Here is a 24,575-nt window from a genome sequence, read left to right as displayed (position 1 = left end):
GTCCAGCTCACCATCAGCCACAGGTGGGCATTTCAGAAGGGCTTTTTGATGACAAGAAGGGTGGCAATTCTAGCCCAGAATTAACACAGATTAAACAGGAAACAAATGACAGAGGGATATTTCAGAAGGCCACACCATTTTCACCTCAAAGAACAAAGTTTTAAGCTCCAGGAGGGCACAAGCGGCTGGGAAAGAGGTGCACTGACCTTGCGCTCAGGGGCTGGTCGCCACGTGGTCCCCGCGGATCGCCTGCAGCGAGAGCTCGTACCCAAGGAACATGGCCGCGCTCATGGGGAAGCCCCGCACGGCATTGACCGTGATGCCTCTGAAAAACACCTTTGGCAGGAGGCGGCGTTATCACAGGGCACTGACCTGCACCTTCCGCAGGGCTGCCACCGAGGGCAGAGCCAGGGCCGGCGCTGCTGCCCACCCACGCAGCCCCCTGTCCCAGGCTGGACCCTACAGAGCCCAAAGGACGGGGAAGGTGAAGACCCTCCCCGCTCAGCACACACACACCCCAGCCACGCCCCCGCCCTCAGCCACGTCACTCCTGAAGGCGCGTTCCTTCGCAGGCCCGGTACGCATGCGCTACATACTATGCGCCCACAGGTGAGTCCCGCGAACACCACATACGCTCCGCTTAATTGTTGCGCTCTCTCGTGAGCATGCGCACACATGCTCGGTTCTCGGGACTCTGCAAGTCAGAGCTCCACACGCTTTGCAGTGGTAGAGCACCCGGCCATGACCAACATCTGTGACAGGTGCTTCACAGGATGTCCCCAAAGGGGCAGGGTAGGGGGAACTCAGGCCCTGCTCAAGGTGACACACCTGGAGTCCAGATACAGTTTGCCAGTTAGTAGCTGTGTTACTTGGGAAAATAGCAAAGTCTCTAGAAGTCAATTTTCCCAACTGTCAGATGGGGGTGATAATACCATTGACCTCCTACAATTTTTGAGGGAATAGATGAGACGTTGCTTTTAAAGGCATTTTCACAGTGCCTGTCCAGCAGTAAAGCACTCCTTAACTGTTGACAAGCACACCACCATCCTTATTATCAGCAGTCACCACTTCATACAGAGTAAGCACTCCACTTCGCTCATTAGTGCTGAGGTGTGTTAGTACCAGTGGCCTAAACCCGGCCTTTAGTACAAGAAGACTGTATTTGTCTTCACCCCTAGGGAATATGGTAAGATGCTTTCCTTCCACCCTGAATCTTCCTGCCTGGTGCTGGGTAGACACTGATCTCTGTGGTGTGGTTCCAGCCCTTGGGAAGTTGATAACCTACTAGGGAAGATAAGCCCCATTCAGGAGTAACTACAGCATAACCTAGAACATGATGAGAATAAATAAAGGCCTTGGTGAGGGGTGGAATGGGGAGGAGCTGTCATTAAATGTCTTCTCTGGGAAGAGATCACGTGTCTGAAGGCAAATCACTACCCAAGTGTGAATGACCTGAGAACTGTCAGGTGTAAGATGTAAACTTGTTTATTGATGCCTGTATAATTTACTGTTTACGGACTAGACCTGGTACTATAATTTTCAGAAGGTAGAAATCCCTTACATGTCCCCAGTTTTCTTAGTTGTTGGACACTGTGATGTCAGGGTAGGTGCAGGCCACTGTCATGGGCCAGGACATCAGGTGACAGACATCCTTCAGGAGAGGAGCCTGCACCATGGCACTCGTGGCAGCCTGGGACATGCAGCTTTGTCAGGAAGGAGAGAGAAGGCCCTCAGTGTACCTTGGGGGGTGAGGGAGCCTTGGCCCCAGGGAAGGGAGCTTAAGATCCCCAGAGGTGAGCAAGTGGCCCAGCCTAACCCTGGAGCAATTCAGGTAGGGGGCAGGAAGGCTCCTTGTAACATTAGGACTCCTCTCTAATGTCTAACCTTTATGGAATTCCACAGACTCAGCCAGAGTGACTGAATAGCAGCAAGGAACTGGGTCAGCCTCTGAGAGGAAAATTCCATGCCGGGTGCACAGAGAGGCTCCCGTGTGCACCGGGGTTTGGCTCTGCAAGGCGAGGCAAGCCAGGCAGGACGCAGCTTGGAATGTGACCCTCCTCTCCCATAGCACTGGGCCGTGCAGGAGCCGTGGGCCACTTCAGGCAGCCAGAGTTCATGAATGCATGAACGAACGAACTCCTTGATGTGAAAAAAGAATGGTCTCTGGGGCTGGAAGCATCCTGGTGGTGGTTGTGGTAGTGGGGGATTTCTGGAGTGGAGGGAGGCCTTCAGATCCCCCGAGTGGCAGAACAAAAGAGTAACCAACACTGGTGCCTACTTACCCCTAGCTATGGCCTGCTCTGCTGTGAGGCCCAAAGATGGCAAAAATAGTGCAGAGCTACTGGCTATCACCTTGGCTTTTGGAACACAAAAACAGTAGACAGAGTCTTTCCTCATGAATCCTCAATGGCTCCCCACTTCCCAAGGTCAAGTCCATACCCTTCCCTGGCCTGCCAGGACCCACATGCTCTCTCCTTGCACTGCTCTGAGCTGCCTCTTACACTTGACACTGTGGGCAGTATATTGGCCTGCCATTCATTCCTCCTAACAGGCCAGCTCTCTCTCACCACTGAGCCTCTTCTGGTCCCCTCTGCTGGAATCCTCCCCAGACTCGGCTATAGCCTCTGGTAGCCCTGCCATGGCCACCCCAAGTAGGATTATGGCCCGCTGTCTTCTGTGCCCTCAGTATCTCTGCCATCACAGCACTTCTCACACCATCCTCCAATCACCTATGACTTGTCTATCCCTTCATTAATAGTCCCAGTCAGAACTTCCCTGGTGGCGCAGTGGTTGAGAGTCCGCCTGCCGATGCAGGGGATGCAGGTTCGTGGAGCGGCTGGGCCCGTGAGCCATGGCCGATGAGCCTGCGCGTCCGGAGCCTGTGCTCCGCAATGGGAGAGGCCACAACAGTGAGAGGCCCGCGTACCGCAAAAAAAAAAAAAAAAAAGTCCCAGTCAGAGTAGTGACAACAGGGCTGTGTGTGTGGCTCACATCTGAATCCCCAGCATCTGCACGGTGCTTGGACTAGAGGATCCTCTATAAATCTTATTAAATGAATCAATGGATGGATGGACAGGCAGATGAATGAAGGAGTGAATGAATGAATGAATGAATGCATGAACGAACAAACTCCTTGATGTGAAAAAAAAAATGGTCTCTGGGCTGAAAGCATCCTGGTGGTAGTGGGGGATTCCTGGAGTAGAGGGAGGCCTTCAGATCCCCCAAGTGGCAGAACCAAAGAGTAACCAACGCTGGTGCCTACTTACAAATGGTCCCCTCCATCTCTCCTCAGAGTCATCCAGTCTCATCCCACTGTCACAAACCCCCTCACAACAGTCACCTCTGTGGAGCTAGAGGACATCAAGTCACTCCTCCAGCCTCCTTATTGCAGATGACAGCTCTCCAAGTGTGAGCCATGCTCATGTGGTTTAGGACGATCCTCGCAGCAGGCAGAGAATGGATCCAAAACTACCCCACCTTTCTTCCGTTCTGACTTGGGAATGCCCCAGAAGTCCATGGACTTACTAGTTCCCCTACCATAAAGACTGCTTTACTGGTAATCACTGAGTTACAAGGGGCTACTAAGATTGGGTACCATTGCCATTATTTCACTCCTTTCCAGTTCTTTACTATCACTGAGTTCTTCTTCCATAGGGAAGTGAGAATAGGTTGCAGCCTCAGTGAGCTGCAGTAAAACTGTTTGGGAATGCGCACTCCACAAAGCCAGCACTCAAGCTCAGTAGGATTGGAGCCACCCCTCGGCCTTGGGAAAAGATGCTCCACCTGCCGCAGCTGGGGATCTGACTGTGAGACCACCCAACTTTCCAGGGCTGTATAAGATTATCTTTTTAATCATGTTACTATGTATGTTTATATGCAAGCACATATACAAACATACATAAATACACATACACACATATATGCTTGCATAGGCTGTGAATATTTTGAAAATATATCACAAGAAACTTATAACAGTGATTGCCTTTGAGAGAAGACTGGCAGGGGGTCACAGGAGGGACATTTAGACAGTATATCCTCTTATACCTTTTGAAGCTTCCTATGTTCACATACTACCATTTTTTTTTTTGCGGTACGCGGGCCTCTCACTGTTGTGGCCTCTCCCGTTGCGGAGCACAGGCTCCAGACGCGCAGGCTCAGTGGCCATGGCTCACGGGCCCAGCCGCTCCGCAGCATGTGGGATCTTCCCGGACCAGGGCACGAACCCGTGTCCCCTGCATCGGCAGGCGGACTCTCAACCACTGCGGCACCAGGGAAGCCCTACATACTACACATTTTTTAAGCAACTAATAAAAAATAATTTCAGTCAATGATGTGGTTAATCAAGTTGAATATTGCTATCTCTGCTTAAAACCTGTCTCTGACTATAAACTTTGGGTCAGACACTTTTGAGGTTAAGAAATCAATCATCTGACCTCAGTTGTTTTCTAGGACTTTGCTTTTAACAGAACACAGTAAATTTTTGGAGGAAATAATATCAGCAATATATTTTGCTTCTACAGGACTTTTTGGAAAAATGATACATTAATATTTGGGGAAATAGAAAAAAAATTTCAAATAAAAACTGAGCATCTCTTTTGAATCTCTCTTATGTGTCACTCTGTATTTGTTGGTTGAATCACAAACTGTGCTTCTGCTAAAAAAATACAAAGGACAATTGATTCAACATGTATTTATGATAAAAATAATAAAGGCCATATATGACAAGCCCACAGCTAACTTCTTAATCAATGGTGAAAGGCTGAAAGCATTTCCTCTAAGATCAGAAAGCATTTCCTCTAAGAAGATCCACTCTTGCCACTTTTATTTAGCATAGTATTGGGAGCCCTAGCCACAGCAATCAGAGAAGAAAAAGAAATAAAAGGAATCTGAATTAGAAAAGAAGATGTAAAACTGTCACTGTTTGCAGATGACATGATACTATACATAGAAAATCCTAAAGATGCCCCCAAAAAACTACCAGAACTCTTCAATGAATTTAGCAAAGTTTCAGGATACAAAATTAATACACAGAAATTTGTTGCTAACAATGAACTATCAGAAAGAGAAATTAAGAAAACAGTCCCATTTACAACTGCATAAAAAATACCTAGGAATAAATCTAACTAAGGAGGTAAAAGGTACTTGGTAAACTATAAGACATCAATGAAAGACACTGAAGATGACACAAACAGTTGGAAAGATATACCATGCTCATGGATTGGAAGAATTAATATTATTAAAAAGACCATACTCCCCAAGGCAATCTACAGATGAAATGCAACCCCTATCAAAATATCAATGGCATTTTTCATGGAACTAGAACAAATAATTCTAAAATTTGGATGGAAAAACAAAAGACCTTGAATAGCCAAAACAATCTTAAGAACAAAGAACAAAGCTAGAGGTACCATGCTCCCTGATTTCAAACTATACTACAAAGCTACAGTAATCAAAACAGTATGATACTGGCACAAAAACAGACACATAGATCAATGGAATAGAATGGACGACCCAGAGATGAACCCATGCTTATATGGGCAATTGATCTATGACAAAGGAGGCAAGAATATAAAATGGGGAAAATAAAGCCGCTTCAATAATGGTGTTGGAAAAACTGGACTACTTTCTCACACCCTATATAAATGCAAAGTGGATTAAAGACTTAAACTAAGACCTGAAACCATAAAACTTCTAGAAGAAAACATAGGCTATACATTCTTTGACATCAATCTTAGCAATATTTTTTGAGATCAGTCTCCTCAGGTAAGGGAAACAAAAACAAAAATAAACAAATGGGACTACATCAAACTAAAAAGGTTTTTCACAGTGAAGGAAACTACCAGCAAAATGAAAACGCTGCCTACTGAATGACAGAAGATATTTGCAAATGATATATCTGATAAGGGGTTAATATCCAAAATATACAAAGAACTCATATAACTCAACATCAAAAAACCAAACAACCCAATTAAAAACTGGGCAGAGGACCTGCAAAGACATTTTTCCAAAGAAGACACACAGATGGCCAACATACATATGAAAAGATGCTGAAAATCACTAATCATCAGGGAAATGCAAATCAAAACCACAATGAGATAGCACCTCACCCCAGTCAGAATGGCTATTATCAAAAAGACAAGAAATAACATGTGTTGGTGAGGATGTGGAGAAAAGGGAACCCTTGCACACTGTTGGTGGGAATGTAAATTGGTGCAGCACTATGGAAAATAGTATGGAGGTTCCTCAAAAAAAATTAAAAATAGAACTACCATACAATCCAGCAATTCCACTCCTGGGTATTTACCTAAAGAAAATAAAAACGCTAATTAGAAAAGATACATGCACTCCTATGTTCATTGCAGCATTATTTACAATAGCCAAGACTGAATTAAATATTGACATTTGTGAAAACATGGATGGACCTAGAAGGTATTATGCTAAGTGAAATAAGTCAGAGAAAGACAAATACTGTATGATTTCACTTATATGTGGAGTCTAAAAAACAAAACAAATGAACAAACATAACTAACCAGAAACAGAGTCATAGATACAGAGAACAAACAGGTTGTTGCCAAAGGGGAAGGATGTTGAGGAGGAGAGAAATAGGTGAGGGAAATTAACAGGTACAAACTTGCAGTTACAAACTAAATGAGTAATCGGTATGAAATGTAGTGTGTGAGGAATATAGTCAATAATTATGTAATATCTTTGTATGGTGACAGATGGTAATTAGACTTATCATGGTGATCATTTTGAAATGCATAGGAACATCAAATCACTATGTTGTGTACCAGGAACTAACAAAGTGTTGTAGGTCAATTATACTTCTAAAACAAACAAATAGAGAAAAAGAGATCAGATTTGTGGTTACCAGAAGTGAGGGGTGGTGGGAGGGGATGTACAACATGTAATGTACAACATGATAAATATGATGAACACTGCTGTACATTATGTATGAAAGTGGTTAAGAGAGTAGATCCTGAGTTCTCATCACAAGGAAAAAAGTATTTTTCTATTTCTTTAAGTTGTATCTATATGAGGTGATAGATGTTCACTAAATTTATTGTGGTCATCATTTCATGATATATGTAAGTCAAATCATTATGCTGTACACCTTAAACATCTACAGTGCTATATGTCCATTATATCTCAATAAAACTGGAAAAGAAAAAAAAACAACTGAGGTGAGAATTCTAGGAACATGGCAGAGTAGAAAATACCAGGACTCTGTCTCCTCACCTAGATAACTATTACACAGACAGAATTTGTCTGATGTAACTACTTTAGAACTCTGGAGTTTACCGAAGGCTTCCAACTTCCAGGAGAGGGTTTGGGCAGTGGTTAATTTCAGTCAATGTCAGCATTTAGCACAGTAGCAGCTACCCATCCCCCATCCCAAGCCCTTTGGCAGGCATCTATGCACATGTTCCTGGAGTAACCTGCACACAGCTTGTGGGAACCAGGGTGGGCAATGAGAACCTTGTCCTCCAAATACTGGACATCTGTGTTCTGGTCACTGATTGCTGTTTCTGATCATGAGGTGCAAAGAGGAGGGCAGTCATTCTTGTTTAACCTCCCCCTCCATCTTGCAACCCCCTTGTTCACTGGCTGAAATGACTTCCAGGGAGTTTAAAGGGATGGTGCCCCTTTCCCTTCCCTTCATTTCTCTCTTTTTCCTCTTTTGGGAGCCAGACTAGGACATTCAAAAGCGACTGCATGTATGAGGAAAATTAGAAAGTGACTGCGTATGCCCAGGGAAAGGCACAGGCTCAGAAAAACACTGAGAAAACCTTAAGTTTACACCTCAGATTGATCATTGGCACAGAGATAGTCTACAGCAATCAAAAATAATAACAAAACCCACCACACCCTGGGGAAGAGGGAGAATTGGACTTCTAGAGTTACCACATTATTAGATTCAAATGTCTAGTTTTCAATAAAAAATCACAAGGCATATAAGAAACAGGAAAGTGTGGTCCACTCAAAGAAAAAAAATCAAAATAAAATGTCCCTGAAAAAGACCTGATAGCATATCTACTTGACAAAGACTTTAAAATATCCTTCTTGAAGATGCTTGAAGAACTAAAGAAAGATGTGAAGAGAGTCAAGAAAATGATATGTGAACAAAATAGAAATATCAATAAAGAAATAGAAAACCCAGAGAGAAAGCAAACAAATTCTGGAGCTGAAAAGCACTGAATGAATGAATGAATAACTGAAATGAAAAATTTACTAGAATGATTCAAAGGTTTATTTGAACAGGCAGAGGAAAGAATCAGCAAACTTAAAGATAGGATAAGAGAAATTATTGGGTCTGAGTGACAGAAAGAAATAACACTGAAGAAAAGTAAACAGAGCCTAAGGGACTTGTGGGAAACTATCAAACAGAGCAACATATTCATTGTGGGAGTCCAAGGAGAAGAGAGAGAGAGAGAGAGAGAGAGAGAGAGAGAGAGAGAGAGAGAGAGGGGGGGGGGGGGAATATATGAAGTAATAGGGCCAAAAACTTCCCAAATATGATGAAAGACATGAATATAAACATCAAAGAAGCTCAATGAACTCGAAGCAAGATGAATTCAAAGAGACCTACAAGAAGACACATTATAATAAACTTTTGAAAGACAAAGAGAGAATCTTGAAAGCAGATAAAAAGTATCCTCTGTAAGACTTTCAGCAGATTACTCATCAGAAACTTTAGCAGCCAGAAGGCAATGGGCGAATATATCCAAAATGCTGAAAGAAAAAGAACAAAACTGTCAAGAAAGGATTCTATATCCAGAAAAACTATCCTTCAAGGGTGAGAGAGAAATCAAGACATTCCCAGATAAACAAAAGCTGAAGGAGTTCATTACCACTAGATCTACCTGGTAAGAAATTCTCAAGAGAGCCCTGCAGGCTGAAATAAAATCACTAGACAGTTAACTTGCAGCTGTATGAAGAGATATTGTAAAAATCTCACAAAAGGTAAATACATGGGGAGAGTGACACTAGCATCATGGCAGCCCCAAATGTCCCTTATTTTGTCCTCAGTTCAACAACAAAAATTCAGCATCCATCCATGAACAAAAGTGCCTCTGTGGGAGTTGTGGGATCCAGTACCATACACCAAGGGACCCAAGAGGAGTCTTTCCCACCTGTGCATTAGCTAATAGTCAGACAGACCTCAGTACTGGCAGTGAAACCTGCAGTAGCCTGTGAATTGGCTCCAGCCACTCTTGGCTGTAGTCCAGGAGCAGCTGGAGAACACTGACTTGGGAGGTCACACACAGATGAGAGAGCCTTTGTGGAAGTCCAGTTTTCCAGAGGACAAGCTCTGGCACTCCATTGGAGCAAAAAAGCAGAAGTTTGGACACACTGGAGTGGCAGTTAGTAAGGATTGGAGGGCTTGGGATGAGGCAAGGCCTCATAGGTCAATAGTAACATTAACACTAATAAAACTACTAATACTAATGCTAATGATAAACAGATGACTCTTTCTAAATGTTCTCTATGTGTTATACATTAAACTGAGCACTTTTTATATGCCTAATTTAATTTAACCTACAAATATCTCTGCTGCTCATGGTAGGGGTGATTGTCATTGGAGAAATTGAGGCCCAGAGAGGGGAAGCTTGCCTGGATTCCCCCAGTTCACAAGTAGCCAGACCTGGCTTTGCACTTAAGTCTGCTGACTAAGAGGCATGCCAAGAAAGCCAGGGGCCCATTCAAGGAAGAGCAAGCATGAGGGTACTAGGGGGTATAGTGGGAGGCAAGAAAGATGGGGATGTTTATAACTTTGGACACTAGATGTGGAAAACTGATCTTCATTCTGAGATAGTTTAGAGGCAAGTAGAGGCTTGGGTTTAGGATAAGCCCTTTAGGCTCAGGAGAAGGAAGACAAGGCCAGGCTGGAGGCTGCCTCAGTAGCCGAGACCAGAGGTGATGGGGTCTGGACTTGTGTGGGGTGGAAAGCAGAAGACAGATCAGGGAATTGGAACCTGCAAGATGTGATGATTGAGGTGGTTCTGGGAATTCCCACTTACAGGAGGGGTGAGGCTGAGGTGCTAAGCAGGGCGTGAGGAAGGAGCTCCTAGCCTTTCTGGATGAGGAGGCCAGCTTTGGTAACACAGATGTGGGTCCAGACCCCGGCTCTGCCACATACCAGCTGTGTGACCTCAGGTAGGTTACCGGTCCTCTCTGAACCCATCAGCTGGGTGCACACCCACTTCTTCCTCCAGGCCGGGGCAAGGACTGGATGAAACAAGTGCTTCATAATTTAAAAGCCAGCACCTCGGTTTCCTGATTCTCTTCTCTGTAGTCTCACATCTTCCAAAATCTCTGACCCTACCTTCCAGGGACTGACACTGACCCTGCATGACTGCTGTGGGGCTTACTTTAAGACCTTCCTTCTGGTAACTCTGGGAGATACAGTCCAGGACACCTTTGTATTTGTTTATATAAACCCCGTCAGCTTGCAGTCGACTCTTCACGACATCCATAGGAGTTGCTGTCCCCCAAGAAATTGCTCCTGTTAAGAGAGAGACAAATAGGTATCAGGGGCTGGCTGGTTGGGGTCTGGAGGGGACCCGGCTCCCTGCAGATTTCCACCATTCAGAGGCTTCATATGCTGCTGGGGGACGTGGAAACAGCTCAAGGTCAGGACCTATGAAGGGGGTTCTTGATCCTCCCTCGCCACTGGCTGTGGGACTTTGCAGAAGTCTCCTGCCACCTCTAGGCCTTGAGTTTGTCTTCTGTAACATGGGCCAGCAGCACCTATCTTCGTGGGGCTCCTATGAGGACAATAACCTGAGGCATGTGAAGCATGTAGCACAGGGCCAGGTCCATCGCTAGTGCTTCCTAAGCAGAAGGATTTATCAGCAGCTTTTATTGGAGGAACAGGAACAGGCCCCATAGTACTTTCCAGGCACAGGGGAGGGAGACCAGGGTGAGGCCTGAGGCTGAAGGCTGGCAGCTCCCCAGAGGCAGGATTTACTCTGAACATGAAGAAGACGCTAAACAAACACTTTCCCATAGCCTGCTTGCCAAGGAAGGGTCAGCTTAGGGATTGCAGAGAAGAGCAGGGTCAGGTCTTTAAAAAGCTCTTATCTTTTCCAGTGATGTGGAATAGAAGCCTTAGGACCATGTGCCGCTGGGTCATCTTCATTGGATAAGTTCAGGTGTCCTGGTTTGAGTACTTTGTGACTTTAACGGACTCTAAGAAAACAACGCCAGGTTATTGTATAAACAGAGAAATTGGCACATTCTTTGATGGGGAGAGAAAAACAAACCGATGCCAAAGTCCAAGGCAGCTGGTTTGCAAGGTTTTGTAACTGCGGCCCAGCGGCTCCCAAAAGAGGCCTTAGCCTGTCCCCAGCCCCCTGCCCATCCCAGCCTCCTGCCCTTGGTCCTCTGGGAGCCCTCTGGACCTCTCGTCCCTCCTGCCTTCTTCCAGGATAAATGGGGCCGCTTTTCCCCTGGAGTCAGCCCAGGTGCTGCCCTGGCACACTCCCCTGTTCTCAGCCCATGGGCGAGGGTATTACAAAACCAGGTTTGACTGCCAGGCTACACGCATCTGCTCTCACCAGAAATGAGAGCAGCCGGGGCCTGTCTGCGTTCTCAGTCAAGAAGTACTTACTGAGCACTTACTGGGAGCTGGCACAGGCCAGGCCTCAGGCACAAGGCGGGGAATGGGAACACTGGGGTCTGGTGGCTAAGATGTGGGCTCTGTTATGTGTTTCCTAAGTTTCAAGCACAGCTGATTAGGTAATGAGGAGGAGGGATGACAATTTTCTTCTGTCCAGTGGATCTTTCCCATCAGCATCAAACATACCATGTTATCTGTCTTTTTTTTTTTTTTATTGGAGTTTGGTTGCTTTACAAGGTTGTGTTAGCCTCCACTGCAGAACAAAATGAATCAGCCATACACATACAGACATCCCCTCCCTTTTGGACTTCCCTCACATTTAGATTACCACCGTGCATCAGATAGAGTTCCCTGTGCTATACAGTACGTTCTCATCAGTTATCCGCCTTCTTGAGAAGCAATCCTCTCTTGACTTCCATACCCCTCTCTGACTACAGCTGTGTTTCTCTCTCTCCCGATACAGCACATTCAAATCTCTCAGAAGTGTTTTTTGTCCTTGGGTTCTCCAGTTTCTTTCATCCCATTCTCTCTTGATCCCACTTCAATCAGGTTTTCACACCCTTCTCTTCATCAAAATGGGTCTTGTCAAAGTCCCTGGTGACCTACTGCATTGCTAAGTCCAAGCAGTGGGAATAGCAAATGCAAAGGCCCTGTGGTGGGGAGAGAGCCAGGCACAGTCAAGTTTCAGGAAAGAGACCAGCGTGGCTGGAGCAGAGCAAAGTAAGGGGACGGTAGCAAAAAAAAATGAGTGCGGAAGGGTAACAGGCAGCTGGAATGCTGATGGTCTTGAAATCATTGCAAGGTCATTGACTTTTACCCAAGGTGAAATGGGCATGCAGCGTGGGTTCTGAGTAAGGAGGTTAAGTAACCAGTCCATGGTCACAAAATGACTAAGTGTGGATTTGAACTTGGATCTTTCTGACTGCAGAGTCCCTACTATACTGTCTGCATTAGCTGTGTGACCTTGAGTTGGTCACGCTGAACCTGTTTTCTCACCTGAAAAATAGGGAGACTTATTCCTACCTTCTGGGGCCAATGAAAATCTCACATTGGAAAGGTTTGCAGGGTGCCAGTATTCAAAAAAGGTGAGCCATGATAACAGAGTTTCTTTTCAAAGCTCAGTGATACCTGACACAGAGTAAGTGCTCAAAATATACCTTCCAGCTGAAAGCTGTAAGAGTCCAAATAGGGACTCAGAGAGAAGGGGATGGGAGAAAGAGGGGGGACCATTCCCCATTCCTAGCCCTTTGTCTGCCTGGCTAGGTCTGGCCATAGCAGGTACTTAACAAAGAATTGTTGGATGAGTGTCTGGATGAACCCTGCCCTTCCCCAGGGCTGAGAAGGGTATGGTAGGCTCCCCAGCTGTCTTGCTGCCATGGTCAGCACGGGGGCAGGGATCAGCCATGCCGCCCTTACCTGCCATGCCTCCCGCCAGCCACACAGCACAGGGGCTGGGGCCTGTGTGGGCCTCGGGCGTGATCCAGTCACTCAGGAACAGATAAGGGATGAAGTAGAGGCAGTAGCCCGGGACGTCCCGCAGCAGCATGGCACTGGCGCCCCGGTACAGCCCTGCCAGGCCTTCAGTCCGCACGATGGTTATGATGCAATGCACAGGCCCCTGGTAGGCTGGCTGCTCCCCAAGAGCTGCCACCCTGGGCTTCAAACCGAGGTTGGCTGCAAAGACAGTGCAAAAAGATACCAAGTGACCTGGGGGCAAGAGAATGACCACTGTCTGGCATTGGAGTCAGCCCAGCCCATTGACAGTTCCCACTCACGTCACCAATTGATTTTTACCAAAACTTCTGACCGTCTTGGCAACTCAAATGGGTATTCTGAAGTCCCAGCAGGGAGCTCCTGCCAGCATGTTCAGCCAGACTGGACAAAATCCCAGCCAGGTGATAAAGCACCTGTTGCCTTAGAATGCCCAGAGGTTCTCGGTCAACCATCACTATGTCTTTTTAAGTAAATGTGACTGCACGATGCCTTGGATCAAATATGCTGAGGCATACCAAGCTCCTTCTTGAAGCAGAGGCTGGAAAATCCAACACCCTGTGTGTGTGTGTGTGTGTGTGTGTGTGTGTGTGTGTGTGTGTACTCATGCATAGTGTGGTAAAAAGTGTATGAGATTTGGACGCAGACTGTCCTGGTTCCAAATCCTGGCCCTGCTTACCAACTTTCTGACCTTGGTAGGCACCTGTTTAGCCTTTGTTTCCTTACCTTTGAAAAGGGGACAGGCCAATACCGTATTGTATACTTGAAAGTTGCTAAGAGAGCAGGTCTTAAACATTCTCACCACATACACACACAAAATGGTAACTATGCGAGGTGATGGATGTGTAAACTGACCTCGTCTTGGTAATCGTTTCACTATACATACGTGTACCAAATCATCACATTGTGCACCCTAAACTTACACAAGGCTATATGTCAACTGTGTCTCAATAAAGTTGGAAAATTGTATTTTTTAAATAAAAAAGAGAACAGGCTGTTGTGAGTATCAACAAGGTAATACCTATAAAGAGCTCAGCATGGCGCTAGGAACACTGTAGGGGCGCAATGTTATCACCAGATTATTACTGAGACCAAGTTGACTGGTGTGAGTTGGGTGCAGGATGCACTCGCTGGAGGGCTGGACATGTTCTCACTGACTCTCTCCAGTCCTGGCCAGGCTGTGCCCTGAAACAGCTGTAGGGCAGTACTGGTGCCATTGGCCCTCAAAGTCCAGGGGCACAGGGTGCTGTCTCCTTAGCTGACCTCTGGGGTCTCTGCTGGCAGATCATCAGTTGTTATATCAGTAGCTTCTTTATAGGACATGTGTAGACAGCAAGTAGTGACTCTGTCTGTCCCTCTAATTCTTCCATCGGGCTTCTTCCATCTCCCTGCCTCATGCCTGTCTACTCTGCTACGGACCATTTATTTATTTATTTATTTATTTATTTATTTACTTATTTACTTATTTACTTATTTATTTATTTATTGCGGTACGCAGGCCTCTCACTGCTGCAGCCTCTCCCGTTGCAGAGCACAGGCTCCGGACGCACAGGCTCAGCGGCCATGGCTCACGGGCCCAGCCACTCCGCGGCATGTGGGATCCTCCCGGACCAGGGCACGAACCCGTGTCCCCTGCATCGGCAGGCGGAATCTCAACCATTGCGCCACCAGGGAGGCCCCTGCTACGGACCTTTTAGCACAGCTTTGACTCATGGCCAGAGAGACCTCCTAGTCCCAGTGCAGATAAAGCGGACTCATGTTCTCAACTTTCCCTTCTTGAAGAACTAACATGACATGGCCAGGACAGAAACAGAATGAAGCTTGCCTGTGACCACATGCGTATTTTGCCACCTGGGTTTAATGCCCTGTAATCACCCTCTCAATGGGGTTTTACACATGCTGGCTAAGAGACAGATCACTTTTGCTATATAGGTGAACATCCAAGCCCCCTACAGAGCCCCATCTTTATCAAATGAAGATTAGGAAAAATTACTCAGCTTCATGATGCCACAGCCCAAACCGGAGATTTAGGAGTAAAGTACAACCTGTCCTTTTCACTCAACCCAGAAGTAGGCGAGGTCCAGGGGGAGGTTCCTATTTGCCTGGAAAGTATGCTTGAATAAACTAATCCCGTATTTTCTTTCTATGTTGGGGGAACAGAGGCATCCTGGTCACGTACATTAGGCCAACTACAGCGTGGGCAGGAGGCTGAGTCTCATTCTATAGTCTATAGCAGGGAGTGAGCAGGAGTGGTGGCCAATTTTAGGGGCACATGGCCCGCTGAGCTCAGAGCAAGATCAGACACTGTGGTCTTTGAGAATCCACTGAGAGGTCACTGAACACCCCTTTCTCTCCCAAATCCACTATGATACCACCAGGGTCATCCTGGGAAATTCTGACATTAGCCCACATAGATGTTAATTGTCCCAACATATAAACTTTGCCTGGGCCATGCTCATGTCGAAGTAACAGTGATCTGTCCCAGGAGTCAAGGTTTTCATGAATCAACTGTGGGTATGATGTAGCTTTCAGAAGTTACTGATTGAAAGAGAATGTCCTGATAACATTCTGCTTGTGTGGGGGACAGATGTTGAAAAAAAAACTTGTCTAACCTCCAACTGACTTTGTCAACAAAAAACCTGTACTTTTTTCCTTTTCTTTTCAGGATAATCAATAAGGAAATTCTCTCACATTCTCCCAGGGTTGTAACATAAGTGATCTAGCTTTTATTGCTTGAAAATGATCCATTTACAATTATTACAGCAAAAGAATTGTCATGGTGACCTGGAATACTGACATGAGTCTGAACTGGTGGCCAAGGCCTTCTGGACACAAGTTGATACTGTGAAGCCCTTGGAACTCCTTCCAGCTCCCTCAACCCCAATATATTTAAAGAAACTTTTTATTTGGAAATAATTTCAAATTTGCAAAAAAAAAAAAAAAGTACAAAAAAGGAAAACTGTACACAGAACACCTTTACCCAGATTCACCTATTGTTAACATTTTACCTTATTTTTTTTTATGGTTTGTATGCTCTCTCCCTCCCTCCCCCTCTTCTCCCACTCCGCCCCCTCACTTTTCACTCAAACACGTGTGTGCAATTAAACTGAACAGATGCCTTTGTCCCAGTGCCTAAACTTTGCCTGGGCCATGCTCATCTCCAGGTAACAGTGACCTGACTTGGAGTCAGGGTTTTCACGAATCAGCTGTGGGTACAATGTGGCTTTCAGGAGTTACTGATAGAAGGAGAGAATCTGATAAAATTGGAAAAACACTTGGCCAAACGAGAACCGGCCTTGACATCAAGACCCAAACCAGAACCAAATCTGTACTTTCATTTTTTTCTCCCAAAATAAGCAATAAGGAAATTCTTTTGCACACACATGCATACATAATTTTATTCTCTGACCCATTTCAGGGTGAGTTACATACAAAATGGTCCTTTACCCCTAAATACTTCAGTCTGTGTTTCCTAAGACTCGGGATACCATTCTACATACTGTGGGACAACAGCCGGGTTCATAATCTACATGGACAATACTTGTATCTAATGTACTGTCTATGCTCATACCTTCCTGTGATCTCGTGCTGACCTTTAGAGTGTTCCTCCCCAACCCCCAGGACAGGATCCAGTCTATCATGTATTATATTTAGTTGTCAGGTCTCTTTAGCTTCCTTTCATTTGGAGCATTTCCACAGCCTTTCTTGGGTTTTTTTTTAATCACACTGCCACTTTTCAAGACCACACCACTCCCTTTCTTGTTAACAGAACTTTCCTTATCTGAGGCTTGTTTGATGTGTCCTTGTTATTACACTGAGATGATGCATTCTTGGCTGGACTTCTTCCCTGTTCTTAAGTCTCACCTTTTTTCCCATGAAGACCAATCACTCTTAATAGCCCTTGTCTTCTCCTCTGGCCTCCTCTGCCTGTTGTTATTAGTTTGTTTTTTTAACTGAGGTATCATTTACATTCCATAAAAGGTGTAGCTTGTAAGTGCACAGTTGGTGAGTTTTGACCATGGCATGCACCAGACACCATATCCTACTGAGAAAATGACGTCTTAGACTTGAAATAAACTGTTTTGGTTACTCAGGCAGAGCAAAGAAGCCTACCTAGCCTCTCCTGCTTTTCAAGGCAAAAGGATTCTGTGACATCAATGACGTGTCACTCAATGAGAAGCAAATCTCTGTTATGGGCCCACCTACTTTAGCAATAGTGGTATGGACAATTCATAAGGGACCACAAGGCAGAAGACCGCTGGGATTCTGATCAGTTGCTCAGACCACAAGATGCTCTGTGGCTCAGCTGGGGAAGGAGTTGCCCAGGAGTCTTGGCAGCTAGACTTAGAAAAGCACCGAATCAGAGCTTCTGGTAACTCTAGCAGTGGACCAAATTTAGTTTGTGTAAAACAAATTTTGGTGACCCTTAAGAACTGACTTGGGAGGTTGCTGGCAAGCAGCTCTTGGAAATATGCACATCTGCTACATGTGGATTTGTCTTTGTGCAAGGAACCCAAGGAAGGAAGTAGGCACCCTGCTCACACTGAACCATTGCCCCTCAGCCTGTTGTTCTAGAACCTTCAGGGCTTTGGCTTGGGGTGCACACATGCAAGGGAAGGGTTCACATTAGGTATATTTCCTTCTAGAATGAAATGTATTTAGTTTCTCTAATGAGAATTTTTTGTTCTAAAATGAGGATAAGATGATGAATCAAATTCTGATTATTTCTTATCATGAGCACTTTGTCATTAAGGCCATTTTTTGCTGTACTTGCTAAATCAAGAGTCTTTTACTATGATAGGTAGAGTTACACTCAGGATGCCTGTGGTTTTCTTTGTTTTCCCAAATTCATTTAGGGTCAACTCAAGCGCCCTACACCGAGACGAGCAGGATGTTCAAAGTTGATAAAATTGCCCTCCACCCTGCTCCTAACCTTCACCTAGGAGCTTAGGAAGGCCTACACAGTTCTAAAAAGATCCCTCCTCTGGGCTCCCCTGCCTTGTCCAGCTCAGTCCCCGCCATCGCTCCTCGGCGCACACACTGTGGCTGTCTGGCTCCACCGCTCAGCAGCAGTGTCTGGTGCCTTGCTTGCTGGCTCCTGCCTGGGCCGGGAGGTCCCTCTGTAGGCAGGTGCCTCTGCAGGGAGCTCTGCAGAGAGTACGGGTGTCCAGGTTTGGTCAGTTCTAACAGGTACACATGCAGCCACTCCTTGGGGGGTCCTCCTACCTCAGAGAGGCTGCACTGGCCCAGATGCAGGCTGAGGTCCCCACAGATCTGCCACTAGTGCCCCTCTTCTCAGAACCCAGGGTCCTGTCACTGCATCCCGCTGTACCCTTCCCAGACACAAACACGAACAAGTTTCACTTCTTTTTCAGGCAATGCTGTTCAATTTCTTCAGTGGGTCATGACCTTGGAAACTGGAAAGTCAGCTGAAACACAGTGACTGGTCACTGATCCACTGAGGTAAGGAGGGCCCAGGCCTCAGGAGCCTCTCTGGAAGGGAGAGCGCCATCAATCCTCCTCTGTGTGCCTATGTTAGGGTGGGGTGGAAATACAACATCATTTCTCAACAGGTCACTTTCTCCAGAAAATCCTTAACAAGTCCGCCACCCACTGATGAGGCCCTGCTGGTCCCCAGTTAACGACATGCAGGCTCACCAAGTGTTCTGTGCTCGAGTGCCTCTGGGCCAGCAGGCTCTCAAATGGAAGTGGGCAGCATGGGGTTATTTCAAGGGACCCACCCATCCACAAGCATTATAGATTGACAGAATTCCTGAAATATCTCACATACATGTCTGGCCATTTTTCTCATATGTGTAGGTGCTATTGTGGGAACACAATAACAATTACTTAAGTACACTGATGATCCATGGTAGCTTCTTGTCATATGTGTTTTCTTAATCTGTGGACACAAAGTGAACAGCCGTTCTATGGGTTGGTCTCCATCGTATATATGTAAAAGGTACTCGTAGAAAAAGCTGGGACCCTTAGTCCATGCCAAGGCTGTGCCCCCTGCCGTGGTCTGTCCTGGCTGCCGCTGTTTCCTGAGCACGTTGTTTTGCCTTAACCGTGAGTTCAGTGAGTTTCCTGATGATAGGAATCACACACTGTGGCCTGTCCCAGGCACTGTGGCCCTGTGCCTGACACTGTGGGCCGTATGTGCCTCAACATCCGTTCAGTGAACACTTGAGCATCTGATCGGCAGCTCTAGCACCGGGGCCTCCCAAAGCTTCACCTCCTGTGTTCGGCATTCCTCCAAGCCCAGCCCTGTCTGGTCCTTGTGCCAGAGACTATAGATGCTAAAAGAAACTTCCAAATCATAAGCTGCCACACTTGTCGAAGATGTTATGGAAGCATCCAGTAATGTGGATGGACATCCTCCAACAAACAGGTTGGGTATAACCTCTGTGGTTTGGGTTTCAACAAGCTGAGGGACCCCTCAGTTCACTTCCCCAGGGTATTACCAACTGGGAAGCTCTGGCCCAGTTCCTGTTTCTAAAGAGTCCAGCAGTTTTCTCATGATCTGAAGAGTCCATGATAGGCAGATGGTTTAGTAGAAAGAGCCCTGGATTAGGAGCAGCTGGGATTTGCTCTGTTTCTCAGTTTCTATTTACTGTACAACTTGGTACAAAGGACTCAACCACACTGGGCTGCAGTTTCCTCATCATACACAAAAGGGGAAGAATCAGTGGCCTGTCCACATCATTTGGCTTTTGTGAAAATTAACTGAGAACGTTGGCAAATGTACTTTACTAAAATGTGTGTTGTGCAAATGTACTTTACTTGAGGCAAATAGTTATCATTCCTGTCTTTATTACCTTGCCCTGATGTGACTTCAGATTCCGGAAGTGCTGGACTTGCTAATCTCAGGCAGCCATGCCCTGCTGTCACCTGCCATGACCTGCCAAGCCTACTGTGGAAAGATTGTAGATACCGACCCAGCTCTGAGAACTACCAACACTAGTGTCAAGTCTATAAATCAGGACAATATTTGCCCTTGTCAATTGATTGAAAGAACAAATGGATGTGTCCTCACTGTATGTAACTTATACAACGGTGTGTTATGTTGTGTACACCTTCATTAATCTTGGCAAGCTATGTGGGACCACAGTTTGAAAAATATTCAGTCACACTGCCCAGAACTCAAGGGCACCTCTTGAACTGCATGGCTATATGCCTGGCCTCTTCACAGACCTCCTCCCTCCACTTTTGGGCTGCCATTGCTCCAGCCCTCACTTCCTACTGGCACACAGCCTACTTGAGAAGAAGGCCCCGACTGTATGGTCCTGGCTAGTCTCCAGGTTTTTGTGCCCCTTATCACATTCCAAGGGTTCCTGCCTTCCCAGAGGCTTCCTTCTTTAGGAATTGAATGGATCAATGTGTATCTCTTTACGGAGCTTAGCATCAATAATTCCTGCCCTGAACTGGGAAATTCTTAGAAAGTCCACTGCATCAAAAGGCTAACCTGCCTGGAGATACGTATCCTTCTTGGCAGCCACACATCTTTATGGGAGCAATAAAACTGTGTTGCCAAAGAGACAAACTGATGTAGTCAGGGCCTCTGAGGCACAGCTGTTGACCTTCTCAGCCAGACATTTCAGAAGATCCAGGGAGAAATGGTTTTGCCCCATTCTGTCATCATGCAGATTCTTGAGCTCAAACGGGCTTTGTGTTCAGGTGTGTGGCTGACGATCTTACTTGCCCAGATCACCCCTCAGCTGGCACTCCCACTGTGACCATCCAGTCCAGCTTGTCTCCTCTCGGCATGTCCAGATATTAGGACCTTCTCCTCCTCGAATCCTGGCCACACTCTGTCCCTTTCATTCCATCAGATTATCTTAAGTATGGTAGAGTCAGGCTTCCTCAACTTCCTTCCTCTTGCCTCAAAATTCTCTCGCAATCGTCTCTTGCCTTCTCCCCTCCCAACTTGGAAAAGAAAGTCTTTTTCCTTCTTTGCCCATTGGTCTCCGTCCCCACTGTCACCCTGACTTCAGCAACTCTCCCTTCTACCCTCTCCTTCCCCACGTTGGTGACACGAGTCTCTCAGGACTGTGTTCCCAGGGTGTGGAGCTGCATGGCCCGGGGCGGAAGAGCCCAGGGAGCATGGACAAGTCACTTAAGCCCAGCTTCAGTTTCCCCACCTGTCAAATGGAGAATGTGCGGATTTCATAGAGTTGCTGTGGTGACTGAATCACGGGATTTGTGTTAGCACAGAGCACATGGCTGGGGCGCAATACTTGTTAACTACAGCTATTAGCATCAGTATAGTTCCCTCCCGAACTCCTTTACAGCGTTTTCTCACTGACGTCTACCCAGGTCTTATTGCAGCTCACCTTGGCATTTGCATCTAACGCCATGACTTCAGCTGTCACTTCTATGTCTGTCGCACCCCTGTCTAGACCTCCAGCCCTGACATTCCATTTGCAGTCCCTCCCTCGACAGGAACCAAGGTCAAGTCCCCACAGTTCTCACTCGAGCCTACCCCTCCAGCCAGGGTCCAAACCAGCAGCAGCAACGATGAGTATGTGTGCTCCACTCCACGCCAAGCTCTGTCTTGCATGCTTCATCTGCTGGTGAATTCCCTGCGTGGGAGGTACCACCTCCCTCATCGCCACCCAACTTTGAAATCCTGGGTCATTTTCGACACTTTCCTCTCTCCTGCTGGGCCTGTTGGTTCTACGTCATCAATGCCTTTTCCATCTGCCGCTCCCCTCTACTCCCAAAGCCCACGGCCCCGGGTCTGGCGTTCCCAGCCTCTCACCTGGTCTGTGGAGCAGCCTCCAAATCAGACTCCTCACCTCTACTATTCCCACCCCCTCCCATCCCTTCTGAAGGCCAGGTTCACTTCCTACCACACAGCTGTGCTCAGGTCATGCTGCTGTCCAAGACGCTCCACTGCCTGCAGAACAGAAAGGAAACCCATACTCGGCTAAAAATCCAAGCTCTTCACAACTGACCCTGCATCTTCCACCCCTCCCCCCTCATCCTGCCACATGCTTGCCTTTCCTGCCACTGACTCTTTATTTTTTAAGATTTTTTTTTAATGTGGACCACTTTTTTTTAGCATCTTTATTGCAGTATAATTGCTTTACAATGGTGTGTTAGTTTCTGCTTTATAACAAAGTGAATCAGCCATACATACACATATATCCCCATCTCTCCTCCTTCTTGCATCTCCCTCCCACCCTCCCTATCCTGCCCCTCTAGGTGGTCGCAAAGCACTGAGCTGATCTCCCTGTGCTATATGGCTGCTTCCCACTAGCTGTCTATTTTACATTTAGTAGTATATATAAGTCCATGCCACTCTCTCACTTCAAATGTGGACCAGTTTTAAAGCCTTTATTGAATTTGTTACAATATTGCTTCTGTTTTATGTTTTGGCTTTTTGGTTGCAAGACATGTGGGATCTTAGCTCCCCGACCAGGGATCGAACCCGCACCCCCTGCACTGGAAGGTGAAGTCTTAACCACTGGACCACCAGGGAAGTCCCTTGCCACTGACTCTTTCTTTACATCGTTTCTCAGTCTGAAACAGCTCTCCCTCCCTACATCCCCACCTCCAAATCCTAGCCAGTATTCAAACACCCAATGAATAGCCACTTCCTCTCTGGAGCCTTCCTGGTCTGCAGAGCCAGATTCTGAGGTTCCAGAGCCTTCCTGGGGCCCTTCTCATTCTGGTGCACAGCTGATTCCCCACCAGACTGAGTGCTCTATGAAGGCAGGGGCTGTGCGTGTCTGATACCTGGTTTACCTACTCTGCTTGGCTCAGAGCAGGGCCTCGGGAAACACTAGTGAATGAATGAATCAAAGAGTGAATTCAATCAAGTGTAACCCTCAGCCCTTTGCCTCCAGCTGGGCCTGGTGAAATTACTATGATGGTCAGCACAGAGTTAATGCTGAGCCCTCTGATTCCGCAAACTCTGGCCTCCTGTGGTGTTGGGGGCTTTGTGATCTGCACATTAATTAGGCTCTTAATGAAAACACAGACCTGAAAGCTCCCAGATGGGGGAGGAGTGAATGTCATTGGCCACCGGGCTCCAGGATGTGACTTGGCCCAGGCAGCAGAGGGACCTCACCCCTGAATTCCAGCTCGGGCCCAGCAGGGTGCCTAGTGAGGCTCATGCCTGGGCGAAGGGTAATGATAACTTGAAAACGGCACCTTTACAGGCACCTTACTGTCAAGGCCAGACCTGAATTAGTTCAGGCCAAATGACAGAGGCCCCAGGAGAAAACCTCCGTGAAGTTGGAAGAGTTTTCACGAGGATAACTGCCGTCTAGCATGTACTGGTAGGCAGCGCCCAACGGACACTCCCTTTAAACTTTAGCAACTGCCTATGTAATTTGGTAAAACCCCTCTGTATAACAAATTTCACAATATGCACCAAGAATCTTAAAAATGACTGTACTCTTTGGCCCAGTCACGAATCAAAGAGCCCACACATTTGGGGAAATGACTGTAAATGAAGGCAACTCTTTATGGACAAATTTGCTGATCACATCACTATTTTTAGAAGAGGAAAATCTGTAAACAACCTAAATGTTCACTAGTAGGAAGACTTCTAACTAATAAGTTTAGTTGCATAGCTAACATTTATTTCGTGTTTTCAACGTACCAGACATTGTGCTAAGATCTTCCTGTGTTACATGTTATCCCATCCCATCCCAGTTATGAAGGAGCTACTCCTGTTACGTCTTTTATGCATATGAGTAAACTGAGGCTTGGCGACAACAGGTGGGGGTAAGATTAGAAACAGGTGGCCTAACTCCAGAAACTGAATTCTCACTACACTGTATCATCCCTCTCAAAGTGTGTGTGTGCGTGTGTGTGTGTGTGCGTGTGTTTATTTGATGGAATATTGTACATCTATTTTAAATATTATCCATCTATTTTAATTTTATAATTCTATTTTAGTAACATGGAAGATGCTTCTGTTTTACGTTGAATTAAGAACAGGATGTGAAACTGTCTATATAACATTAGTACAACCTCTTAAAACATTTAATCCATGCATATAGAACAGAAAAAGGAAACATATTAATGTGTTAACGGTGACTGTATTTGGGTGGGTGGGCGCTTTCTCCCTCCACATTCAGACAGTGAGGATGAACTCAATGGCTTTATATTTGCACGTCTCCAACGTGGCGTAGTCTCTCATAGCCCGTTGTCACCACCCGGGGAAGTGGACTGGCAATTCTGGGGTAAAGCCACAAGCCATGAGCAATCCCACAAGCCCTGCACAGGGTAGCCTGCAATTACCCATCTCAGCCCAGTTATCAGGGAGAGCGGGCCTGACTCAGAGCAGAGACCACAAGCTCGCAGCCAACCACAGCCCCACACTGTCCAGCCCACACTGTGCTTTCGGCTGCATGGTGTTACATTGGTTTGTGTTTGGTTTTGTTTTTACTTGAATTATCTGACAATTTCCAGTTGGAAGATCCTGGGAAAATCTAGCTTTCTGCCT

At 46.3% G+C, this 24,575-nt stretch overlaps 1 protein-coding gene across 2 annotated transcripts in view; it reads right to left on the bottom strand.

The window, feature by feature from the left end:
• SLC25A48 (solute carrier family 25 member 48) overlaps window positions 1-24,575 on the bottom strand; it is a 44,329-nt gene that overhangs the window by 3,330 nt on the left and 16,424 nt on the right. For both annotated transcript variants that reach the window (XM_067731813.1, XM_067731814.1), the window contains 3 exons: window positions 13,040-13,297; window positions 10,374-10,507; window positions 207-336 (listed from right to left, as the gene is read on the bottom strand). In XM_067731813.1, coding sequence (XP_067587914.1) covers window positions 214-336; window positions 10,374-10,507; window positions 13,040-13,297 — 515 coding nt within the window. In that variant the 3' untranslated portion in view covers window positions 207-213. The remainder of the gene's footprint in view (window positions 1-206; window positions 337-10,373; window positions 10,508-13,039; window positions 13,298-24,575) is intronic.

The sequence above is a fragment of the Pseudorca crassidens genome, chromosome 3, assembly GCF_039906515.1.
Source record: "Pseudorca crassidens isolate mPseCra1 chromosome 3, mPseCra1.hap1, whole genome shotgun sequence".
In the NCBI taxonomy this organism is placed as follows: Eukaryota; Metazoa; Chordata; class Mammalia; order Artiodactyla; family Delphinidae; genus Pseudorca; species Pseudorca crassidens.
The sequence above is the reverse complement of the archived record's forward strand: the minus strand, read 5'-3'. Positions and strand labels throughout refer to the sequence as shown.